The sequence below is a fragment of the Oncorhynchus kisutch genome, linkage group LG10, assembly GCF_002021735.2.
Source record: "Oncorhynchus kisutch isolate 150728-3 linkage group LG10, Okis_V2, whole genome shotgun sequence".
NCBI lineage: Eukaryota > Metazoa > Chordata > Actinopteri > Salmoniformes > Salmonidae > Oncorhynchus > Oncorhynchus kisutch.
The window spans coordinates 3,732,691-3,753,976 of NC_034183.2; the positions used below are offsets into that span (position 1 = coordinate 3,732,691).

The 21,286-nt window shown below is 47.0% G+C and overlaps 1 protein-coding gene across 4 annotated transcripts in view; it reads right to left on the reverse strand.

Annotated features, from left to right (window-relative positions):
- tle3a (TLE family member 3, transcriptional corepressor a) overlaps positions 1-21,286 on the reverse strand; it is a 120,310-nt gene that overhangs the window by 8,591 nt on the left and 90,433 nt on the right. For all 4 annotated transcript variants that reach the window (XM_031832904.1, XM_031832905.1, XM_031832906.1 and 1 more), the window contains 6 exons: positions 20,489-20,635; positions 19,209-19,341; positions 16,528-16,676; positions 14,797-14,867; positions 13,470-13,719; positions 12,472-12,719 (listed from right to left, as the gene is read on the reverse strand). In XM_031832904.1, coding sequence (XP_031688764.1) covers positions 12,472-12,719; positions 13,470-13,719; positions 14,797-14,867; positions 16,528-16,676; positions 19,209-19,341; positions 20,489-20,635 — 998 coding nt within the window. The remainder of the gene's footprint in view (positions 1-12,471; positions 12,720-13,469; positions 13,720-14,796; positions 14,868-16,527; positions 16,677-19,208; positions 19,342-20,488; positions 20,636-21,286) is intronic.

Below are 21,286 nucleotides of genomic sequence, written 5' to 3' on the forward strand. Positions count from 1 at the left end.
GGGCTGCATCGAGGAAGAGTGGGGCCCTAGTCACTGCCGCAGAGTATATTACTCACTACATTCAGTCTCTGGATAATAAAGTACACAAGCTCAGGGCGAGGATCTCCTTCCAGAGAGACAGGGACTGTAAACATGCTATTTTCAGGTCTCTCCAGAGATGTTTGATCAGGCATTGGCTGGGCTACTATTATATACTACTCAAGAACATTCAGAAACGTGTCCCGAAGCTACTCGTGTGTTGTCTTGGCTGTGTGCTTAGGGGTCGTTGTCCTGTTGGAAGGTGAACCTGAGCGCTCTGGAGCAGGTTTTCATCAAAGATCTCTCTGTACTTTGCTCTGTTCATCTTTCCCTCGATCCTGACCAGTCTCCCAGTCCCTGACGCTGAAAAACATCCCCACAGCATGATGCTGCCACCACCATGCTTCACCGTAGGGATGGTGCCAGGTTTCCTCCAGACATGACGTTTGGCATTCAGGCCAAAGATTTCAATCTTGGTTTCATCAGACCAGATAATCTTGTTTCTCATCGTCTGAGAGCCTTTAGGTGCCTTTTGGCAAACTCCAAGCAGACTGTCATCTGCCTTTGACTGAGGAGTATCTTCCATCTGGCCACTCTAACCATGAAGACCTGATTGGTGGAGTGCTGCAGAGATGATTGTCCTTCTGAAAGGTTCTCCCATCTCCACAGAGGAACTCTGTCAGAGTGACCATCAAGTTCTTGGTCACCTCCCTGACCAAGGCCCTTCTCCCCCGATTGCTCAGATTGGCCGGGTGGCCAGCTCTAGGAAGAGTCTCGGTGGTTCCAAACTTCTTCCATTTCAGAATGATGGAGACCACTGTGTTCTTGGGGACCTTCAATGCTGCAGAAATGTTTTGGTTCCCTTCCCCAGATCTGAGGTCTCGAAACAATCCTGTCTCGGAGCTCTACAGGCAATTCCCTCAACCTCATGGCTTGGTTTTTGCTCTGACATGCACTGCCAACTGTGGGACCTTATATAGACAGATGTCTGCCTTTCCTAATCATGTCCAATCAATTGAATTTACCACAAGTGGACTCCAATCAAGCTGTAGAAACATCTCAAGGATGATCAATGGAAACAGGATGCACCTGAGCTCAATTTCAAGTCTCAGGGCAAATGGTCTGAATACTTATGTACAGTGCCTTGCGAAAGTATTCGGCCCCCTTGAACTTTGCGACCTTTTGCCACATTTCAGGCTTCAAACATAAAGATATAAAACTGTATTTTTTTGTGAAGAATCAACAACAAGTGGGACACAGTCATGAAGTGGAACGACATTTATTGGATATTTCTAACTTTTTTAACAAATCAAAAACTGAAAAATTGGGCGTGCAAAATTATTCAGTTGATTCTTCACAAAAAAATACAGTTTTATATCTTAAATGCTTAAACCACCTGACCAAGTCCTAAAGCAATGGGACTCCCTAAATCTTTCTCAGATTATCACCAATCCCACAAGTTGTGACTCCAAACACCCAGAAAAGGCTACTCTCCTCGATGTTATCCTCACAAATAATCCTGATAGGTATGTCATGACGTGGCCCTCTTTGGGTATAGCGAGCACCACTCCCCCCTCTCTCTCTCTCTCACTGCCGCTCTCTTCCCCCAGGCTCTGTTATCGCAGGTCATAAATTCCTAGAGGAGTCTCTCTCCTGATGGCCAGGCAGTATAGAGAGAGAAGGTTTCACAGGAGAACAAAGGAACCTCTTCTCCATCATAGAACTTGAGAACTGAACAATGTCCATGTTTTGGAGAATGTGTACACAGTCGAGGGAGAATCCTGCTACGAACTGGTCCATTTCGTTTAACTCATGAGAGACAATACAGCTGCATTACCATAACTCTGTTTATACAAGAGTTTCAGTTGTGAGGGTTGCATCTAATTGTTGTATAAAATGATTGAGTAAAGATGAAACTATTTGTGAAATTATGTAACGTGCTTTAAACTGTTTAATGAAGGAAACTCCAATTCCCTTGGGAGTTTAACTAAGTCATAGGCCCACCCCATGAGCACAGACATAGATCTGTAGTCATGGGACAGCCCTTTCCTACTGTTCTAGATATAACCCCCACCTTGGGAATTTCCCTTGAGACCAAGCTTACCTCGATTACCGAGAGGGCTAAGGTTTGAGTAGAGACAATAAAACCTGAGTATAAGCTAAGTTTGTAATGGTTGTTGAAACTCTGAGACCGACAGAATAAGAGCAACTTTTCGATACTAATTACTAGTCTGCAGCTAGGAATTGTGGTCCATTGAATGCGAAGGCCGACAATCGCCCGAAACATCTATTCTATAAGAACATTTCTGAATGGGACTCTGAAGTATCCATTCTAACCACGAAAGACGGGCGGATGAACTTCCAACAGGAAAGGACGATTCCAACAGAGATCACGACGACATACTGAGCGTAAACATATGTATTGATTGCAATTATTTCCGAATGAGTGATAGTGTCTGTCTACCAAGCCGCCATACCGGTTTAGCCCACTAGGGAACATCCCCTATCATTTCCTTGTAACCATCTCTACTTTGTTTGTTTATGTATTTCTGTGATTATTTAGTTAGTTAATAAATAAATGATTGAGACAATTGATGATTTATAGTGAAGACTGGGTTCGTGCAGATAACCAACCATTTACGACGTTTGGAATGAGACCAAGGTGAGGTAAAGAATAATTCATTAATTAGAAGACTAATTGATATTAAGATATTAAAATAGTTATATTTAAGTTATATTAGGAGAATTATAACTTTGTAATCTGAATATTTTCCTTGGTGCCCCGACTTCCTAGTTAATTACATTTACATGATTAGTTTAATCAGGTAATAATAATTACAGAGAATTGATTTGATAAAATAACAGTCTTCATTTGAATGATGATTTCTCCCTGCAGGCGGTGCCAAAGACACGACAGGTATCAGTCTGGTGTTTTCTGTAATGACCTTAGTGATCACTGTTTTACAGCCTGTGTTCATAATGGCTGCTCAGTGAAACGACCTGTCCTGATTTGCCATAGACGCTTGCTAAAAAACTGTAAAATGGTATAGAATCAGCTTGATCCCCTCTGTCGAAGACGCTTGGACCTTCTTTTCTGATATTTTCAGTTGGTATTGTTAAGAAACACACTCCCATAAAGAAAATGAGGATTAAAAAAAAGGTTCAGCCCCTGGTTCGACTGTGACCTAAAGAACTGCACACGCATACTCAAGCTGACTGGCTATCGTTCAGGAAAATGAGAAATAAGTCAGGAGATCCGGAAGGCCAAAGTTAGTTACTTTAAGAAGCAGTTCTCTCTCTGTGGGTCGAACCCAAAGAAGTTCTGGAAAATGGTTAAAGACCCTCCTCCTCACAGCTGCCCATGTCCCTTAATGTTGATGATGTGGTTGTTACTGACAAGGAGCACATGGCTGAGCTCTTTAATCACCACTTCATTAAGTCAGGATTCCTATTTGACTCAACCATGCCTCCTTGCCCGTCCAACATTTCCTCATCTCCCACCCCTTCTAATGCGACTATCCCCGATGCTTCTCCCTCTTTTTCCCCTGCCCCGCTACAAAGTTTCTCCCTGCAGGCAGTCACTGAGTCTGAATTGCTCAAATCCGAGGTGACCTCCCAAAAAAAACATCTGGGTCAGACGGTTTAGACCCTTTCTTCTTTAAGGTTGCTGCCCCTATCATCGCCAAGCCTATCTCTGACCTTTTGAACCTGTCTCTCCTCTCTGGGGAGGTTCCCAATGCTTGGAAGGCAGCCACAGTTTGTCCTTTATTTAAAGGGGGAGATCAAGCTGATCCTAACTGTTATTGGCCTATTTCTATTTTGTTTATCAAAAGTTTTTAAAAAACTTAATAAAAAACTTGATAAAAATGATAAACTGACCGGCTTTCTTGATGTCTATAGTATTCCCTCAGGTATGCAATCTGGTTTCCGCTCAGGTTATGGATGTGTCACTGCAGCATTGAAGGTCCTCAATGATGTCACCATTGTCCTTGATTCTAAGCAATGTTGTGCTGCTATTTTTACTGACTTGGCCAAAGCTTTTGATAGGGTAGACCATTCCATTCTTGTGGGCCGGCTAAGGAGTATTGGTGTCTCTCGGAGGGGTCTTTGGCCTGGTTTGCTAACTACCTCTTTCAAAGAGTGCAGAAAATCTGCTGTCTCAGCCACTGCCTGTCACCAAGGGAGTACCCCAAGGCTCAATCTTACCCAAGGCTCTTCTCAATTTATATCAACAACATAGCTCAGGCAGTAGGAAGCTCACTCATCCATTTATATACAGATGATACAGTCTTATACTCAGCTGGTCCCTCCCTGGATTTTGTGCTAAATGCTCTACAACAAAGCTTTCTTAGTGTCCAACAAGCTTTCTCTGCCATTAACCTTGTTCTGAACACCTCCAAATCAAAGGTCATGTGGTTTGGTAAGAAGAATGCCCCTCTCCCCACAGGTGTGATTACTACCTCTGAGGGTTTAGACCTTGAGGTAGTCACCTCATACAAGTACTTGGGAGTATGGCTAGACTATGAGAGTATGGCTAAAGTTAAATCTAGACTTGATTTCCTCTATCGAAAACGCTCCTCTTTCACCCCAGCTGCCAAACTAACCCTGATTGAGATGACCATTCTATCCATGCTAGATTACGGAGACATAATTTATAGATCGGCAGGTCAGGGTGCTCTCGAGTGGCTAGATGTTCTTTACCATTTGACCATCAGATTTGCCACCAATGCTCCTTATAGGGCACATCACTGCACTCTATACTCCTCTGTAAACTGGTCATCTCTGTATACCTGTCGCAAGACCCACTGGTTGATGCTTATTTATAAAACCCTCTTAGGCCTCACTCCCCCCTATCTGAGATATCTACTGCAGCCCTGATCCTCCATATACAACACCTGTTCTGCCAGTCACATTCTGTTAAAGGTCCCCAAACCACACACATCCCTGGGTCGCTCCTCTTTTCAGTTCGCTGCAGCTAGCGACTGAACGAGCTGCAACAAACACTCAAACTGGACAGTTTGATCTCAATCTCTTCATTCAAAGTCTCAATCATGGACACTCTTACTGACAGTTGTGGCTGCTTAGCGTGATGTATTGTTGTCTCTACCTTCTTGCCCTTTGTGCTATTGAATGCGCCCAATAATGTTTGTACCATGTTGTGTTGCTACCATGTTGTTGTCATGTTGTTTTGCTACCATGTTGTTGTCATGTTGTGTTGCTACCATGTTGTTGTCATGTTGTGGTGCTACCATGTTGTTGTCATGTTGTGTTGCTACCATGTTGTTGTCGTGTTGTGTTGCTACCATGTTGTTGTCATGTTGTGTTGCTACCATGTTGTTGTCATGTTGTTTTGCTACCATGTTGTTGTCATGTTGTGTTGCTACCATGTTGTTGTCATGTTGTGTTGCTACCATGTTGTTGTCATGCTGTGTTACTGTCATGTTGTTTTGCTACCATGTTGTTGTCATGTTGTGTTGCTACCATGTTGTTGTCGTGTTGTGTTGCTACCATGTTGTTGTCATGTTGTTTTGCTACCATCTTGTTGTCATACTGTGTTGCTACCATGTTGTTGTCATGTTGTGTTGCTACCATGATGTTGTCATGTTGTGTTGCTACCATGATGTTGTCATGTTGTGTTGCTACCATGATGTTCTCATGTTGTGTTGCTGCCATGTTGTTGTCATGTTGTGTTGCTACCATGCTGTGTTGTCATGTGTTGCTGCCTTGCTATGTTGTCGTCTTAGGTCTCTCTTTATTTATAATATCACCTCCACCTTACCTGTCACCCTAAACACACTGCAATTCCCATATCGCAAATCCCCGGACGACGCAATCAACACAACACTGCCCTATCGCACCTGGACAAGAGAAATAAATATAGAATGCTGTTCATCGACTAGGAGACAGCAATCAACACAACACTGCCCTATCGCACCTGGACAAGAGAAATAAATATAGAATGCTGTTCATCGACTAGGAGACAGCAGAGAGAACGCCCCCATCCACATGGACAGTGTGGTGAAAAAGGCTCAACAGCACCTCTTCAACCTCAAGAAGCTGAAGAGATTCGGCTTGGTCCCTAAGACCCTCATGAACTTCTACAGATCTACCATTGAGAGCTTCCTGTCGGGCTGTATTACCGTTTGGTACGGTAATTGCACCATCCACAACCACAGGGCGCCCCGGAGGGTGATGTGGTCAGCCCAACGCATCACCGTGGCACACTGCCTGCCCTTCAGGACATCTAGAGCACTCGATGAGGCCAAGAATATCACCCTGCTACCATCTAGAATATCATCAAGGACCTCAGCCACGGCCTGTTCACCCTGCTACCATCTAGAATATCATCAAGGACCTCAGCCACGGCCTGTTCACCCTGCTACCATCTAGAAGATCATCAAGGACCTCAGCCACGGCCTGTTCACCCTGCTACCATCTAGTAGATCAGCAAGGACCTCAGCCACCAGAGCCACGGCCTGTTTACCCTGCTACCATCTAGTAGATCAGCAAGGACCTCAGCCACCAGAGCCACGGCCTATTTACCCTGCTACCATCTAGTAGATCAGCAAGGACCTCAGCCACCAGAGCCACGGCCTGTTCACCCTGTTACCATCTAGAAGATCATCAAGGACCTCAGCCACCCGAGCCACGGCCTGTTCACCCTGTTACCATCTAGAAGATCATCAAGGACCTCAGCCACCCGAGACACGGCCTGTTCACCCTGCTACCATCTAGTAGATCAGCAAGGACCTCAGCCACCAGAGCCACGGCCTGTTCACCCTGCTACCATCTAGAAGATCATCAAGGACCTCAGCCACCAGAGCCACGGCCTGTTCACCCCGCTACCATCCAGAAGATCATCAATGACCTCAGCCACGGCCTGTTCACCCTGCTACCATCTAGAAGCTCATCAAGGACCTCCGCACGGCCTGTTCACCCCGCTACCATCTAGAATATCATCAAAGACCTCAGCCACGGCCTGTTCACCCTGCTACCATCCAGAAGTTCATCATCAAGGACCTCAGACACCCGAGCCACGGCCTGTTCACCCTGTTACCATCTAGAAGATCATCAAGGACCTCAGCCACCCGAGACACGGCCTGTTCACCCTGCTACCATCTAGTAGATCAGCAAGGACCTCAGCCACCAGAGCCACGGCCTGTTCACCCTGCTACCATCTAGAAGATCATCAAGGACCTCAGCCACGGCCTGTTCACCCTGCTACCATCTAGAATATCATCAAGGACCTCAGCCACGGCCTGTTCACCCTGCTACCATCTAGAAGATCATCAAGGACCTCAGCCACGGCCTGTTCACCCTGCTACCATCTAGTAGATCAGCAAGGACCTCAGCCACCAGAGCCACGGCCTGTTTACCCTGCTACCATCTAGTAGATCAGCAAGGACCTCAGCCACCAGAGCCACGGCCTATTTACCCTGCTACCATCTAGTAGATCAGCAAGGACCTCAGCCACCAGAGCCACGGCCTGTTCACCCTGTTACCATCTAGAAGATCATCAAGGACCTCAGCCACCCGAGCCACGGCCTGTTCACCCTGTTACCATCTAGAAGATCATCAAGGACCTCAGCCACCAGAGCCACGGCCTGTTCACCCTGCTACCATCTAGTAGATCAGCAAGGACCTCAGCCACCAGAGCCACGGCCTGTTCACCCTGTTACCATCTAGAAGATCATCAAGGACCTCAGCCACCCGAGACACGGCCTGTTCACCCTGCTACCATCTAGAAGATCATCAAGGACCTCAGCCACCCGAGACACGGCCTGTTCACCCTGCTACCATCTAGAAGATCATCAAGGACCTCAGCCACCCGAGACACGGCCTGTTCACCCTGCTACCATCTAGAAGATCATCAATGACCTCAGCCACGGCCTGTTCACCCTGCTACCATCTAGAAGCTCATCAAGGACCTCCGCACGGCCTGTTCACCCCGCTACCATCTAGAATATCATCAAAGACCTCAGCCACGGCCTGTTCACCCTGCTACCATCCAGAAGTTCATCATCAAGGACCTCAGACACCCGAGCCACGGCCTGTTCACCCTGTTACCATCTAGAAGATCATCAAGGACCTCAGCCACCCGAGACACGGCCTGTTCACCCTGCTACCATCTAGTAGATCAGCAAGGACCTCAGCCACCAGAGCCACGGCCTGTTCACCCTGCTACCATCTAGAAGATCATCAAGGACCTCAGCCACGGCCTGTTCACCCTGCTACCATCTAGAATATCATCAAGGACCTCAGCCACGGCCTGTTCACCCTGCTACCATCTAGAAGATCATCAAGGACCTCAGCCACGGCCTGTTCACCCTGCTACCATCTAGTAGATCAGCAAGGACCTCAGCCACCAGAGCCACGGCCTGTTTACCCTGCTACCATCTAGTAGATCAGCAAGGACCTCAGCCACCAGAGCCACGGCCTATTTACCCTGCTACCATCTAGTAGATCAGCAAGGACCTCAGCCACCAGAGCCACGGCCTGTTCACCCTGTTACCATCTAGAAGATCATCAAGGACCTCAGCCACCCGAGCCACGGCCTGTTCACCCTGTTACCATCTAGAAGATCATCAAGGACCTCAGCCACCAGAGCCACGGCCTGTTCACCCTGCTACCATCTAGTAGATCAGCAAGGACCTCAGCCACCAGAGCCACGGCCTGTTCACCCTGTTACCATCTAGAAGATCATCAAGGACCTCAGCCACCCGAGACACGGCCTGTTCACCCTGCTACCATCTAGAAGATCATCAAGGACCTCAGCCACCCGAGACACGGCCTGTTCACCCTGCTACCATCTAGAAGATCATCAAGGACCTCAGCCACCCGAGACACGGCCTGTTCACCCTGCTACCATCTAGAAGATCATCAAGGACCTCAGCCACGGCCTGTTCACCCTGCTACCATCTAGAAGATCATCATCAAGGACCTCAGCCACGGCCTGTTCACCCTGCTACCATCTAGAAGATCATCAAGGACCTCAGCCACGGCCTGTTCACCCTGCTACCATCTAGAAGATCATCAAGGACCTCAGCCACGGCCTGTTCACCCTGCTACCATCTAGAAGATCATCAAGGACCTCAGCCACGGCCTGTTCACCCCGCTACCATCTAGAAGATCATCAAGGACCTCAGCCACGGCCTGTTCACCCTGCTACCATCTAGAAGGCGGAGTCAGTACAGGTACATCAAAAGCTGGGACCGAGAGACTGAGAAACAGCTTCTATCTACAGGCCATCAGACTGTTAAATAGTGTCCACTAGCTAGCCCCGCCCAGTACCCTGCCCTGAACTTTAGTCACTGTCACTAGCCGGCAACCACCCAGAATGCTACCCTGAACCTTAGACTGCTGCCCTATGTACACAGAGTCATTGAATCACTGGTCACTTTAATAATGTTTACATACTGTTTTACCTACTTCATATGTATATACTGTATTCTAGTCAAGGCCTGTCCTATTTAACTACTACTGTCCACTACATATGTATATACTGTATTCTAGTCAAGGCCTGTCCTATTTAACTACTACTGTCCACTACATATGTATATACTGTATTCTAGTCAAGGCCTGTCCTATTTAACTACTACTGTCCACTACATATGTATATACTGTATTCTAGTCAAGGCCTGTCCTATTTAACTACTACTGTCCACTACATATGTATATACTGTATTCTAGTCAAGGCCTGTCCTATTTAACTACTACTGTCCACTACATATGTATATACTGTATTCTAGTCAAGGCCTGTCCTATTTAACTACTACTGTCCACTACATATGTATATACTGTATTCTAGTCAAGGCCTGTCCTATTTAACTACTACTGTCCACTACATATGTATATACTGTATTCTAGTCAAGGCCTGTCCTATTTAACTACTACTGTCCACTACATATGTATATACTGTATTCTAGTCAAGGCCTGTCCTATTTAACTACTACTGTCCACTACATATGTATATACTGTATTCTAGTCAAGGCCTGTCCTATTTAACTACTACTGTCCACTACATATGTATATACTGTATTCTAGTCAAGGCCTGTCCTATTTAACTACTACTGTCCACTACATATGTCTATACTGTATTCTAGTCAAGGTCTGTCCTATTTAACTACTACTGTCCACTACATATGTATATACTGTATTCTAGTCAAGGCCTGTCCTATTTAACTACTACTGTCCACTACATATGTATATACTGTATTCTAGTCAAGGCCTGTCCTATTTAACTACTACTGTCCACTACATATGTATATACTGTATTCTAGTCAAGGTCTGTCCTATTTAACTACTACTGTCCACTACATATGTATATACTGTATTCTAGTCAAGGCCTGTCCTATTTAACTACTACTGTCCACTACATATGTATATACTGTATTCTAGTCAAGGCCTGTCCTATTTAACTACTACTGTCCACTACATATGTACAGTTGAAGTCGGAAGTTTACCTTTAGCCAAATACATTTAAACTCAGTTTTTCACAATTCCTGACATTTAATCCTAGTAAAAATTCCCTGTTTTAGGTCAGTTCGGATAACCACTTCATTTTAAGAATGTGAAATGTCAGAATAATAGTAGAGAGAATTATTTCTTTCAGCTTTCACATTTCATGTGGGTCAGAAGTTTACATACACTCAATTAGTATTTGGTAGCATTGCCTCTAAATGGTTTAACTTGGGTCAAACCTTTTGGGAGCCTTCCACAAGCTTCCCACAATAAGTTGAGTGAATTTTGGCCCATTCCTGCTTACAGAGCTGGTGTAACTGAGTCAGGTTTGTAGGCCTCCTTGCTCGCAGATGCATTTTTCAGTTCTTCACTTTTTCTATATGGTTGAGGTCAGGGCTTTGTGATGGCCACTCCAATACCTTGACTTTGTTATTCTTAAGCCATTTTGACAAAACTTTGGAAGTATACTTGGGGACATTGTCCATTTGGAAGACCCATTTGTGACCAAGCTTTAACTTCCTGACTGATGTCTTGAGATGTTGCTTCGATATATCCACATCATTTTCCTGCCTCATGATGCCATCTATTTTGTGAAGTGCACCAGTCCCTCCTGCAGCAAAGAACCCCACAACATGATGCCGCCACCCCCGTGCTTCACGGTTGGGATGGTGTTCTTCGGCTTGCAAACCTCCCCTTTTTCCTCCAAACATAACGATGGTAATTATGGCCAAAAAGTTATATTTTTGTTTCATCAGACCAGAGGACGTTTCTCCAAAAAGTACGTTCTTTGTCCCCATGTGCAGTTGCAAACCGTAGTCTGGCTTTTTTATGGCATTTTTGGAGCAGTGGCTTCTTCCTTGCTGAGCGGCCTTTCAGGTTATGTCGATATAGGACTTGTTTTACTGTGGATATAGATACTTCTGTACCTGTTTCCTCCAGCATCTTCACAAGGTCCTTTGCTGTTGTTCTGGGATTGATTTGCACTTTTCGCACCAAAGAACATTCATCTCTAGGAGACAGAACGCATCTCCTTCCTGAGCGGTATGATGGCTGCGTGGTCCCATGGTGTTAATACTTGCGTACTATTGTTTGCACAGATGAACGTGGTACCTTCAGGTGTTTGGAAATTGCTCCCAAAGATGAACCAGACTTGTGGAGGTCCACAATTTTTTTTCTGAGGTCTTGGCTGATTTCTTTTGATTTTCCCATGATGTCAAGCAAAGAGGCACTGAGTTTGAAGGTAGGCCTTGAAATACATCCACAGGTACACCTCCAATTGACTCAAATTATGTCAATTAGCCTATCAGAAGCTTCTAAAGCCATGATATCATTTTCTGAAATTTTCCTAGCTGTTTAAAGGCACAGTCAAATTAGTGTTTGTAAACTTCTGACCCACTGGAATTGTGATACAATGAATTATAAGTGAAATAATCTGTCTGCAAACTAATGTTGGAAAAATGACTTGTGTCATGCACAAAGTAGATGTCCTAACCGACTTGCCAAAACTATAGTTTGTTAACAAGACATTTGTGGAGTGGTTGAAAAAAGAGTTTTAATGACTCCAACCTAAGTGTATGTAAACTAGTTTTAATGACTCCAACCTAAGTGTATGTAAACTAGTTTTAATGACTCCAACCTAAGTGGATGTAAACTAGTTTTAATGACTCCAACCTAAGTGGATGTAAACTAGTTTTAATGACTCCAACCTAAGTGGATGTAAACTAGTTTTAATGACTCCAACCTAAGTGGATGTAAACTTCCGACTTCAACTGTAGTTGTATTCTAGTCATGAATAACTTATAAAAAATAAATTCTGTGTGTGTTTTTATTTATTGCTAGGTATTATTACTGCACTGTTGGAGCTAGAAACACAAACATTAAGTTGCACCTGCAAGAGTGTGTACCAATAAATGTTGAATTTGATGCGCTCAGAAACTCCCACATATCAGTAGAAGCCACAAACACATCCCCAGCCATCCCATCTTCTCCTACCTGACGAGAGTCTGGTTGTGCAGGTCCCAGACGGCGATGTTCCCATCACTGCAACAGGAGAAACAGACCTTGGCGTCTGGGGAGATGGCGAGGGCGTAGCAGGCCGGGGCGGAGGACGTCAGCTCAGCCTTGATACGAGGCGTCTGGGAGGCCAGATCCCAGATGGTTAAAGTACTGGCCTCTCCTCCTACGATCAGGGTACGACCGTCAGGGAGCAGCTTACAGGAACGGATGTAGTTATCCCTGTTCTGGTAGACAAGAGGAAACAGACTAATCAATACACAACACCACAGGTCAAGGGATCCGGGCTGAGGTTACGGACGGACCCTCAGCCCGGATCCCTTGACCTGTGGCGGGCGGGCGGGCGGGCGGGCGGGCGGACGGACGGACGGACGGACGGACGGACGGACGGACGGACGGACGGACGGACGGACGGACGGACGGACGGACGGACGGACGGACGGACGGACGGACGGACGGACGGACGGACGGACGGACGGACGGACGGACGGACGGACGGACGGACGGACGGACGGACGGACGGACGGACGGACGGACGGACAGACAGACAGACAGACAGACAGACAGACAGACAGACAGACAGACAGACAGACAGACAGACAGACAGACAGACAGACAGACAGACAGACAGACAGACAGACAGACAGACAGACAGACAGACAGACAGACAGACAGACAGACAGACAGACAGACAGACAGACAGACAGACAGACAGACAGACAGACAGACAGACAGACAGACAGACAGACAGACAGACAGACAGAACATACATTTTATTCCTACCAGCCATGTCTCAAGGTCAAGGGTTCAATACCCACTCAAAGATCACATACACAAACAACAAATCCTTAGATCAAAGTAAACACCAGACAGTCTAGTTGAGAGACAGGACTCTTGTTGACTGGCTGATGTCCTAGATATTCCATAGTATTATATAGTATTATATAGTATTATATATAGTATAATATTGTCCTCACCAGACAGTCTAGTTGAGAGACCGGACTCTTGCTGCCGGGCTGGCTGATGTCCCAGATCTTGACACAGCCCTTCCCTCCTGTATAGACGTGTCTGGTTGGGTTGGATATAGTGACAGCACACACCACCTCGCCATGGCTCAGCGTGTTGATCTGACGGGCGTGCCGGGGAATCCCCGGGCCTATCAGGGCGTCCGGAGGGAACGGTACCGGCTGCATCTGGCCGTCCGCACTCACGTGGAAGGAGTAGGCTCTGGAAGATGAGACAGTACTGCTGGGTAGTGTTCATTTGGTACCAAATGGAAGAAAACGGACTGAAACAGGAAGGGACTAGCTGGAGTTATCCAATAAGAGAGAGAAACAAACGGGGAGAGAGAGAGACAGACATGGAGAGAGAGAGACAGACAGGGAGAGAGAGAGACAGACAGGGAGAGAGAGAGACAGACAGGGAGAGAGAGAGAGACAGAGAGAGAGAGACAGACGTGGAGAGAGAGCGAGAGACAGACAGGGAGAGCGAGAGACAGACAGGGAGAGAGAGAGACAGACAGGGAGAGAGAGAGAGACAGAGAGAGAGAGACAGACGTGGAGAGAGAGCGAGAGACAGACAGGGAGAGCGAGAGACAGACAGGGAGAGCGAGAGACAGACAGGGAGACAGAGAGACAAACGTGGAGAGAGAGAGAGAGAGAGAGAGAGAGAGAGAGAGACAGACAGACAGGGAGAGAGAGAGAGAGAGAGACAGACAGACAGGGAGAGAGAGACAGACAGGGAGAGAGAGACAGACAGGGAGAGAGAGAGAGAGAGAGAGAGAGAGAGAGAGAGAGACAGACAGACAGGGAGAGAGAGAGAGAGAGAGACAGACAGACAGGGAGAGAGAGAGAGACAGACAGACAGGGAGAGAGAGAGACAGACAGACAGGGAGAGAGAGAGACAGACAGACAGGGAGAGAGAGAGACAGACAGACAGGGAGAGAGAGAGACAGACAGACAGGGAGAGAGAGAGACAGAGACAGAAAGACAGACACACATCCAGACAGACAGACTAAGAGCAGAACCCAGAGTGTATATGGTACTCAGAGAGACAGACAGACTAAGAGCAGAACCCAGAGTGTATATGGTACTCAGAGAGACATCCAGACAGACAGACTAAGAGCAGAACCCAGAGTGTATATGGTACTCAGAGAGACAGACAGACAGACAGACTAAGAGCAGAACCCAGAGTGTATATGGTACTCAGAGAGACAGACAGACTAAGAGCAGAACCCAGAGTGTATATGGTACTCAGAGAGACAGACAGACTAAGAGCAGAACCCAGAGTGTATATGGTACTCACGGTTTTCCTCCAGATATAGACGTGAGACTGGCTGGAAGACCCGGTCTCATGTGGGGATGAGGATCAAATCCCTGCAACAGAACAAACACAGGGACAAAATGACATAACCTACGCAACATACTCTTTACATAACATATAGAGTAGCCTTGCGGAGAAGCAGGCCTCCCTCCATGGACAGCCTGGTGAAGTCAATGGTAGAAAGGAGATGGATGGAAGCCCTGTTTAAATCAGTAACGCCTCGCAAACACGTCAAAACCAATCAAATGCCTTGCTTGGGCGGAGCTCCAAAGGTGCCCACTCATAATGTGTTCAAACAGAGACGGTGTAATGCCTTCATCAACAGGAAGTTGGGTATAGACTTCATCAGCAGGAAGTTGGGTATAGACCTCATCAACAGGAAGTTGGGTATAGACCTCATCAACAGGAAGTTGGGTATAGACCTCATCAACAGGATGTTGGGTATAGACCTCATCAACAGGATGTTGGGTATAGACCTCATCAACAGGAAGTTGGGTATAGACCTCATCAGCTGGAGGCTGGGTATAGACCTCATCAACAGGAAGTTGGGTATAGACCTCATTAACAGGATGTTGGGTATAGACCTCATCAACAGGACGTCGGGTATAGACCTCATCAACAGGACGTCGGGTATAGACCTCATCAACAGGACGTCGGGTATAGACCTCATCAACAGGACGTCGGGTATAGACCTCATCAACAGGACGTTGGGTATAGACCTCATCAACAGGACGTTGGGTATAGACCTCATCAACAGGACGTTGGGTATAGACCTCATCAACAGGACGTTGGGTATAGACCTCATCAGCTGGAGGTTGGGTATAGACCTCATCAACAGGAGGTTGGGTATAGACCTCAACAGGAAGTTGGGTATAGACCTCATCAACAGGATGTTGGGTATAGACTTCATCAGATGGATGTTGGGTATAGACCTCATCAACAGGAAGTTGGGTATAGACCTCATCAACAGGAAGTTGGGTATAGACCTCATCAGATGGAAGTTGGGTATAGACCTCATCAGATGGAAGTTGGGTATAGACCTCATCAACAGGAAGTTGGGTATAGACCTCATCAGATGGACGTTGGGTATAGACCTCATCAACAGGACGTTGGGTATAGACCTCATCAACAGGAAGTTGGGTATAGACCTCATCAGATGGAAGTTGGGTATAGACCTCATCAGATGGAAGTTGGGTATAGACCTCATCAACAGGAAGTTGGGTATAGACCTCATCAGATGGACGTTGGGTATAGACCTCATCAACAGGACATTGGGTATAGACCTCATCAGATGGAAGTTGGGTATAGACCAACTTCTGGATAAATCATTTTTACTACAGGTGTTGCAAACTAGCACACAGAACAAGTCTCCAAAATGTTTCCTATCTGGTCGTAAAAACAGTGACGAACATAACATAATGCTTCTACGGGCATGTGGGTGGGAGGGATGTTGAAAGGCAAGATCCAATCAAAATGGAGCTGCTGGAATCCAGCTTGCTCACTCTAACAGTTTTGGCTCAAAAACAAAATTCTCCACCCCTCCAAAAAGGAGACGTGACAACAACGTAATTTTGGGAGATTTTGAGCAACACGAGACTAAACACCTACAAAAAAAAGATTCAACATTATAAGAACCTCTACGATGACTCACACAAACCCACACCGAGATAGTTAGGGACGCTAGTAATCAGCAGCGTGTGTAGTATATCTCACCATGGGCGTTCGTGTGTACGCAGCAACGGCAGCGCTCATCTGAGGGGAGACGTGCAGTCCAGCGTAGACACCAGGGCTGGTCAGACCTCCGTTCATCTCAGGATGATGACCCATCATAACGAAGGGAGGGTACAGGGGAGTCCTCAGAGCTGTTGGGAGAGGAGGAGGATGTGGATAATTCCCATCATATTACTGTTGATGACACCCAGGTCACAGCAGAGGACAGTATTTTATTTAACCTTAATTTAAATAGGCAAGTCAGTTAATTAAGAACAAATTCTTATTTACAATGACGGCCTACACCGGCCAAACCCGGACGACGCCGGGCCAATTGGGCTCCACTCTATGGGACTCCCAATCACGGCCGGATGTGATACAGCCTGGAATCGAACCAGGAACTATAGTGACACCTCTTGCACTGAGATACAGTGCCTTAGACCGCTGCGCCACTCGGGAGCCAACAGAAGAAATAGAATTGTGCCGGCCAAAGCCCTTGGCTTCCTGAGAGGCCTGATGCCAGTCTCGTGGTTGTGAGAGCAGCAGCACTAACACACAGGCTCCATGCCTAAACAAATAGGCACTATTGTCATGACATAAACCATACAGAAACAGTAGAGAGAGAGACAGAGGGAGCCACACACTCAGTCACAGTAGAGAGAGAGAGACACAGAGGGAGCCACACACTCAGTCACAGTAGAGAGAGACACACAGGGAGCCACACACTCAGTCACAGTAGAGAGAGACACAGAGGGAGCCACACACTCAGTCACAGTAGAGAGAGACACACAGGGAGCCACACACTCAGTCACAGTAGAGAGAGACACAGAGGGAGCCACACACTCAGTCACAGTAGAGAGAGAGACAGAGGGAGCCACACACTCAGTCACAGTAGAGAGAGACACAGAGGGAGCCACACACTCAGTCACAGTAGAGAGAGACACAGAGGGAGCCACACACTCAGTCACAGTAGAGAGAGACACAGAGGGAACCACACACTCAGTCACAGTAGAGAGAGACACAGAGGGAGCCACACACTCAGTCACAGTAGAGAGAGACACAGAGGGAGCCACACACTCAGTCACAGTAGAGAGAGACACAGAGGGAGCCACACACTCAGTCACAGTAGAGAGAGAGACTCAGAGGGAGCTACACACTCAGTCACAGTAGAGAGAGAGACAGAGGGAGCTACACACTCAGTCACAGTAGAGAGAGAGACACAGAGGGAGCCACACACTCAGTCACAGTAGAGAGAGACACAGAGGGAGCCACACACTCAGTCACAGTAGAGAGAGAGACTCAGAGGGAGCCACACACTCAGTCACAGTAGAGAGAGACAGAGGGAGCCACACACTCAGTCACAGTAGAGAGAGACACACAGAGGGAACCACACACTCAGTCACAGTAGAGAGAGACACAGAGGGAACCACACACTCAGTCACAGTAGAGAGAGAGACACACAGGGAGCCACACACTCAGTCACAGTAGAGAGAGACACAGAGGGAGCCACACACTCAGTCACAGTAGAGAGAGAGACAGAGGGAGCCACACACTCAGTCACAGTAGAGAGAGACACAGAGGGAGCCACACACTCAGTCACAGTAGAGAGAGACACAGAGGGAGCCACACACTCAGTCACAGTAGAGAGAGACACAGAGGGAGCCACACACTCAGTCACAGTAGAGAGAGACACAGAGGGAACCACACACTCAGTCACAGTAGAGAGAGACACAGAGGGAGCAACACACTCAGTCACAGTAGAGAGAGACACAGAGGGAGCAACACACTCAGTCACAGTAGAGAGAGACACAGAGGGAGCAACACACTCAGTCACAGTAGAGAGAGACTCAGAGGGAGCCACACACTCAGTCACAGTAGAGAGAGAGACACAGAGGGAGCCACACACTCAGTCACAGTAGAGAGAGAGACACAGAGGGAGCCACACACTCAGTCACAGTAGAGAGAGAGACAGAGGGAGCCACACACTCAGTCACAGTAGAGAGAGACACAGAGGGAGCCACACACTCAGTCACAGTAGAGAGAGAGAGACACACAGAGGGAGCCACACACTCAGTCACAGTAGAGAGAGAGAGAGAGAGAGACACAGGGGGAGCCACACACTCAGTCACAGTAGAGAGAGAGAGAGAGAGAGAGAGGGAACCACACACTCAGTCACAGTAGAGAGAGACACAGAGGGAGCAACACACTCAGTCACAGTAGAGAGACACAGAGGGAGCAACACACTCAGTCACAGTAGAGAGACACAGAGGGAGCCACACACTCAGTCACAGTAGAGAGAGAGAGAGAGGGAGCCACACACTCAGTCACAGTAGAGAGAGACACAGAGGGAGCAACACACTCAGTCACAGTAGAGACACACAGAGGGAGCCACATACTCAGTCACAGTAGAGAGAGAGAGACAGAGGGAGCCACACACTCAGTCACAGTAGAGAGAGAGACACAGAGGGAGCCACACACTCAGTCACAGTAGCAGTAGTCATTTTAGTTTGCGCACATTATCATATTTAGTTAGCCTCCATTCGAAACTTGTGCTAATTTTGTTAGCAATATAGACTACTTTTGACCAGAGCTCTATGGGCCTAATTAAAAGTAGTGCACTACATGGGGAAGTGGGTTGTGTTTGGGACGTAGGCAGAGATTGCCAGTGAGAATGCAGTACTAACCCATAGCCTCCATGCCAGGGGGTTTGCCTAGGATGGGCCGCAGCCCAGGAGTGGTGGAGGTGCCTGGGGTGGGGGCGTCGCTACGAGGGGTGGGGGTGGTCGACTTCAGGCCTGGAATTGATGACTTGTCATTCTGCACAAGAGGAGAGAGAGAGAGGGAGGGACGGAGAGGAAGATGGAGGGAGAGGGATAGATAGAGAAATGGGGAGAGATTAACAAATGTGGGCCAGCCAACTGCTTTGCAGTCACTCTTCAGTGGCTTTAACTGTCTGTTTCCCTGTCCTGTCTGTTTCCCTGTCCTGTCTGTTTCCATGTCCTGTCTGTTTCCATGTCCTGTCTGTTTCCATGTCCTGTCTGTTTCCATGTCCTGTCTGTTTCCCTGTCTGTTTTCCTGTCCTGTCTGTTTCCATGTCCTGTCTGTTTCCCAGTCCTGTCTGTTTCCCAGTCCTGTCTGTTTCCCAGTCCTGTCTGTTTCCCTGTCCTGTCTGTTTCCCTGTCCTGTCTGTTTCCCTGTCCTGTCTGTTTCCCTGTCCTGTCTGTTTCCCTGTCCTGTCTGTTTCCCTGTCCTGTCTGTTTCCCTGTCCTGTCTGTTTCCCTGTCCTGTCTGTTTCCCTGTCCTGTCTGTGTCCATGTCCTGTCTGTGTCCATGTCCTGTCTGTGTCCATGTCCTGTCTGTTTCCCAGTCCTGTCTTGTTTCCCTGTCTGTTTCCCTGTCCTGTCTGTTTCCCAGTCCTGTCTGTTTCCCAGTCCTGTCTGTTTCCCTGTCCTGTCTTGTTTCCCTGTCCTGTCTGTTTCCCTGTCTGTTTCCCTGTCCTGTCTGTTTCCAGTAGATGACTGTACATCAGCCAGAGAGAGGAGAGGTAATATAGCGAGACTCCTGTCTTCTAGTTGCTGTAGAATCAGATTCTCTGTCTCTAACAGCTCACTGGATTCAACTAACCCAACATTTTATACATATTTCTGCCCTGTGAACAGAGTAATATTTGGGATTTCTTAGTGTCTTGGTCAAACGTATGTTGGGAATTTGACTCAATTTGGGAAGCAGTTTAAATTAATCTCAATTAATTAATTAATTAATTATTAATTAATCTTAATCTCTATTGTAAATAATAGGGTTTTAATAAATAGCAGTCTCTAAACTCTGGAAGGAGTGCTGCGGTTGCCACGACTACATTTTTATCACTGAATCCTTCCGTCCTTCCCTTTCCAGTATCATAGATCTCTCGCCTCACACACACACACACACACACACACACACACACACACACAACGTTCTTTACATGGTTTTCCTTGTTCTTGGAGGAGGGCGTGCTACTGGACGATGCTACAGAGGCGGGGCTGGTGGGCGTGTCCTTCTGGGGGCGGGGCTTACCGATGCCGTTCCCCTCGGGCGAGTGAGCGGGGCTAGCCCGAGGGGTAGCGGGATCCTGGAGTAAACAAACAAATAGACAAACAATCACTCTGAGGACACGCCTAAGTAACTATGGAAACACACTTACAGGACAAACCACGCCCACTAACATCCAGCAACCACACCCCTTATTTTACTAAGTCACTAAGACGTGCCGGGATACAGTACAGTTGAAGTCAGAAGTTGACATACACCTTTCGCCAAATACATTTCAATTAAGTTTTTCACAATTCCTGACATTTAATCCCAGTAACATTTCCCTGTTTTAGGTCAGTTAGGATCACTACTTTATTTTAAGAATGTGAAATGTCAGAATAATAGTAGAGAGAATGATTTATTTCAGCTTTTATTTCTTTCATCACATTCCCTGTGGGTCAGAAGTTTACATACACTCAATTAGTATTTGGTAGCATTGCCTTTAAATTGTTTAACTTGGGTCAAACGTTTCGGGTAGCCTTCCACAAGCTTTCCACAATAAGTTGGGTGAATTTTGGCCCATTCCTCCTGACAGAGCTGGTGTAACTGAGTCAGGTTTGTAGGCCTCCTTGCTCGCACACACTTTTTCAGTTCTGCCCACAAATGATCTATAGGATTGAGGTCAGGGCTTTGTGATGGCCACTACATAACCTTGACTTTGATGTCCTTACGCCATTTTGCCACAACTTTG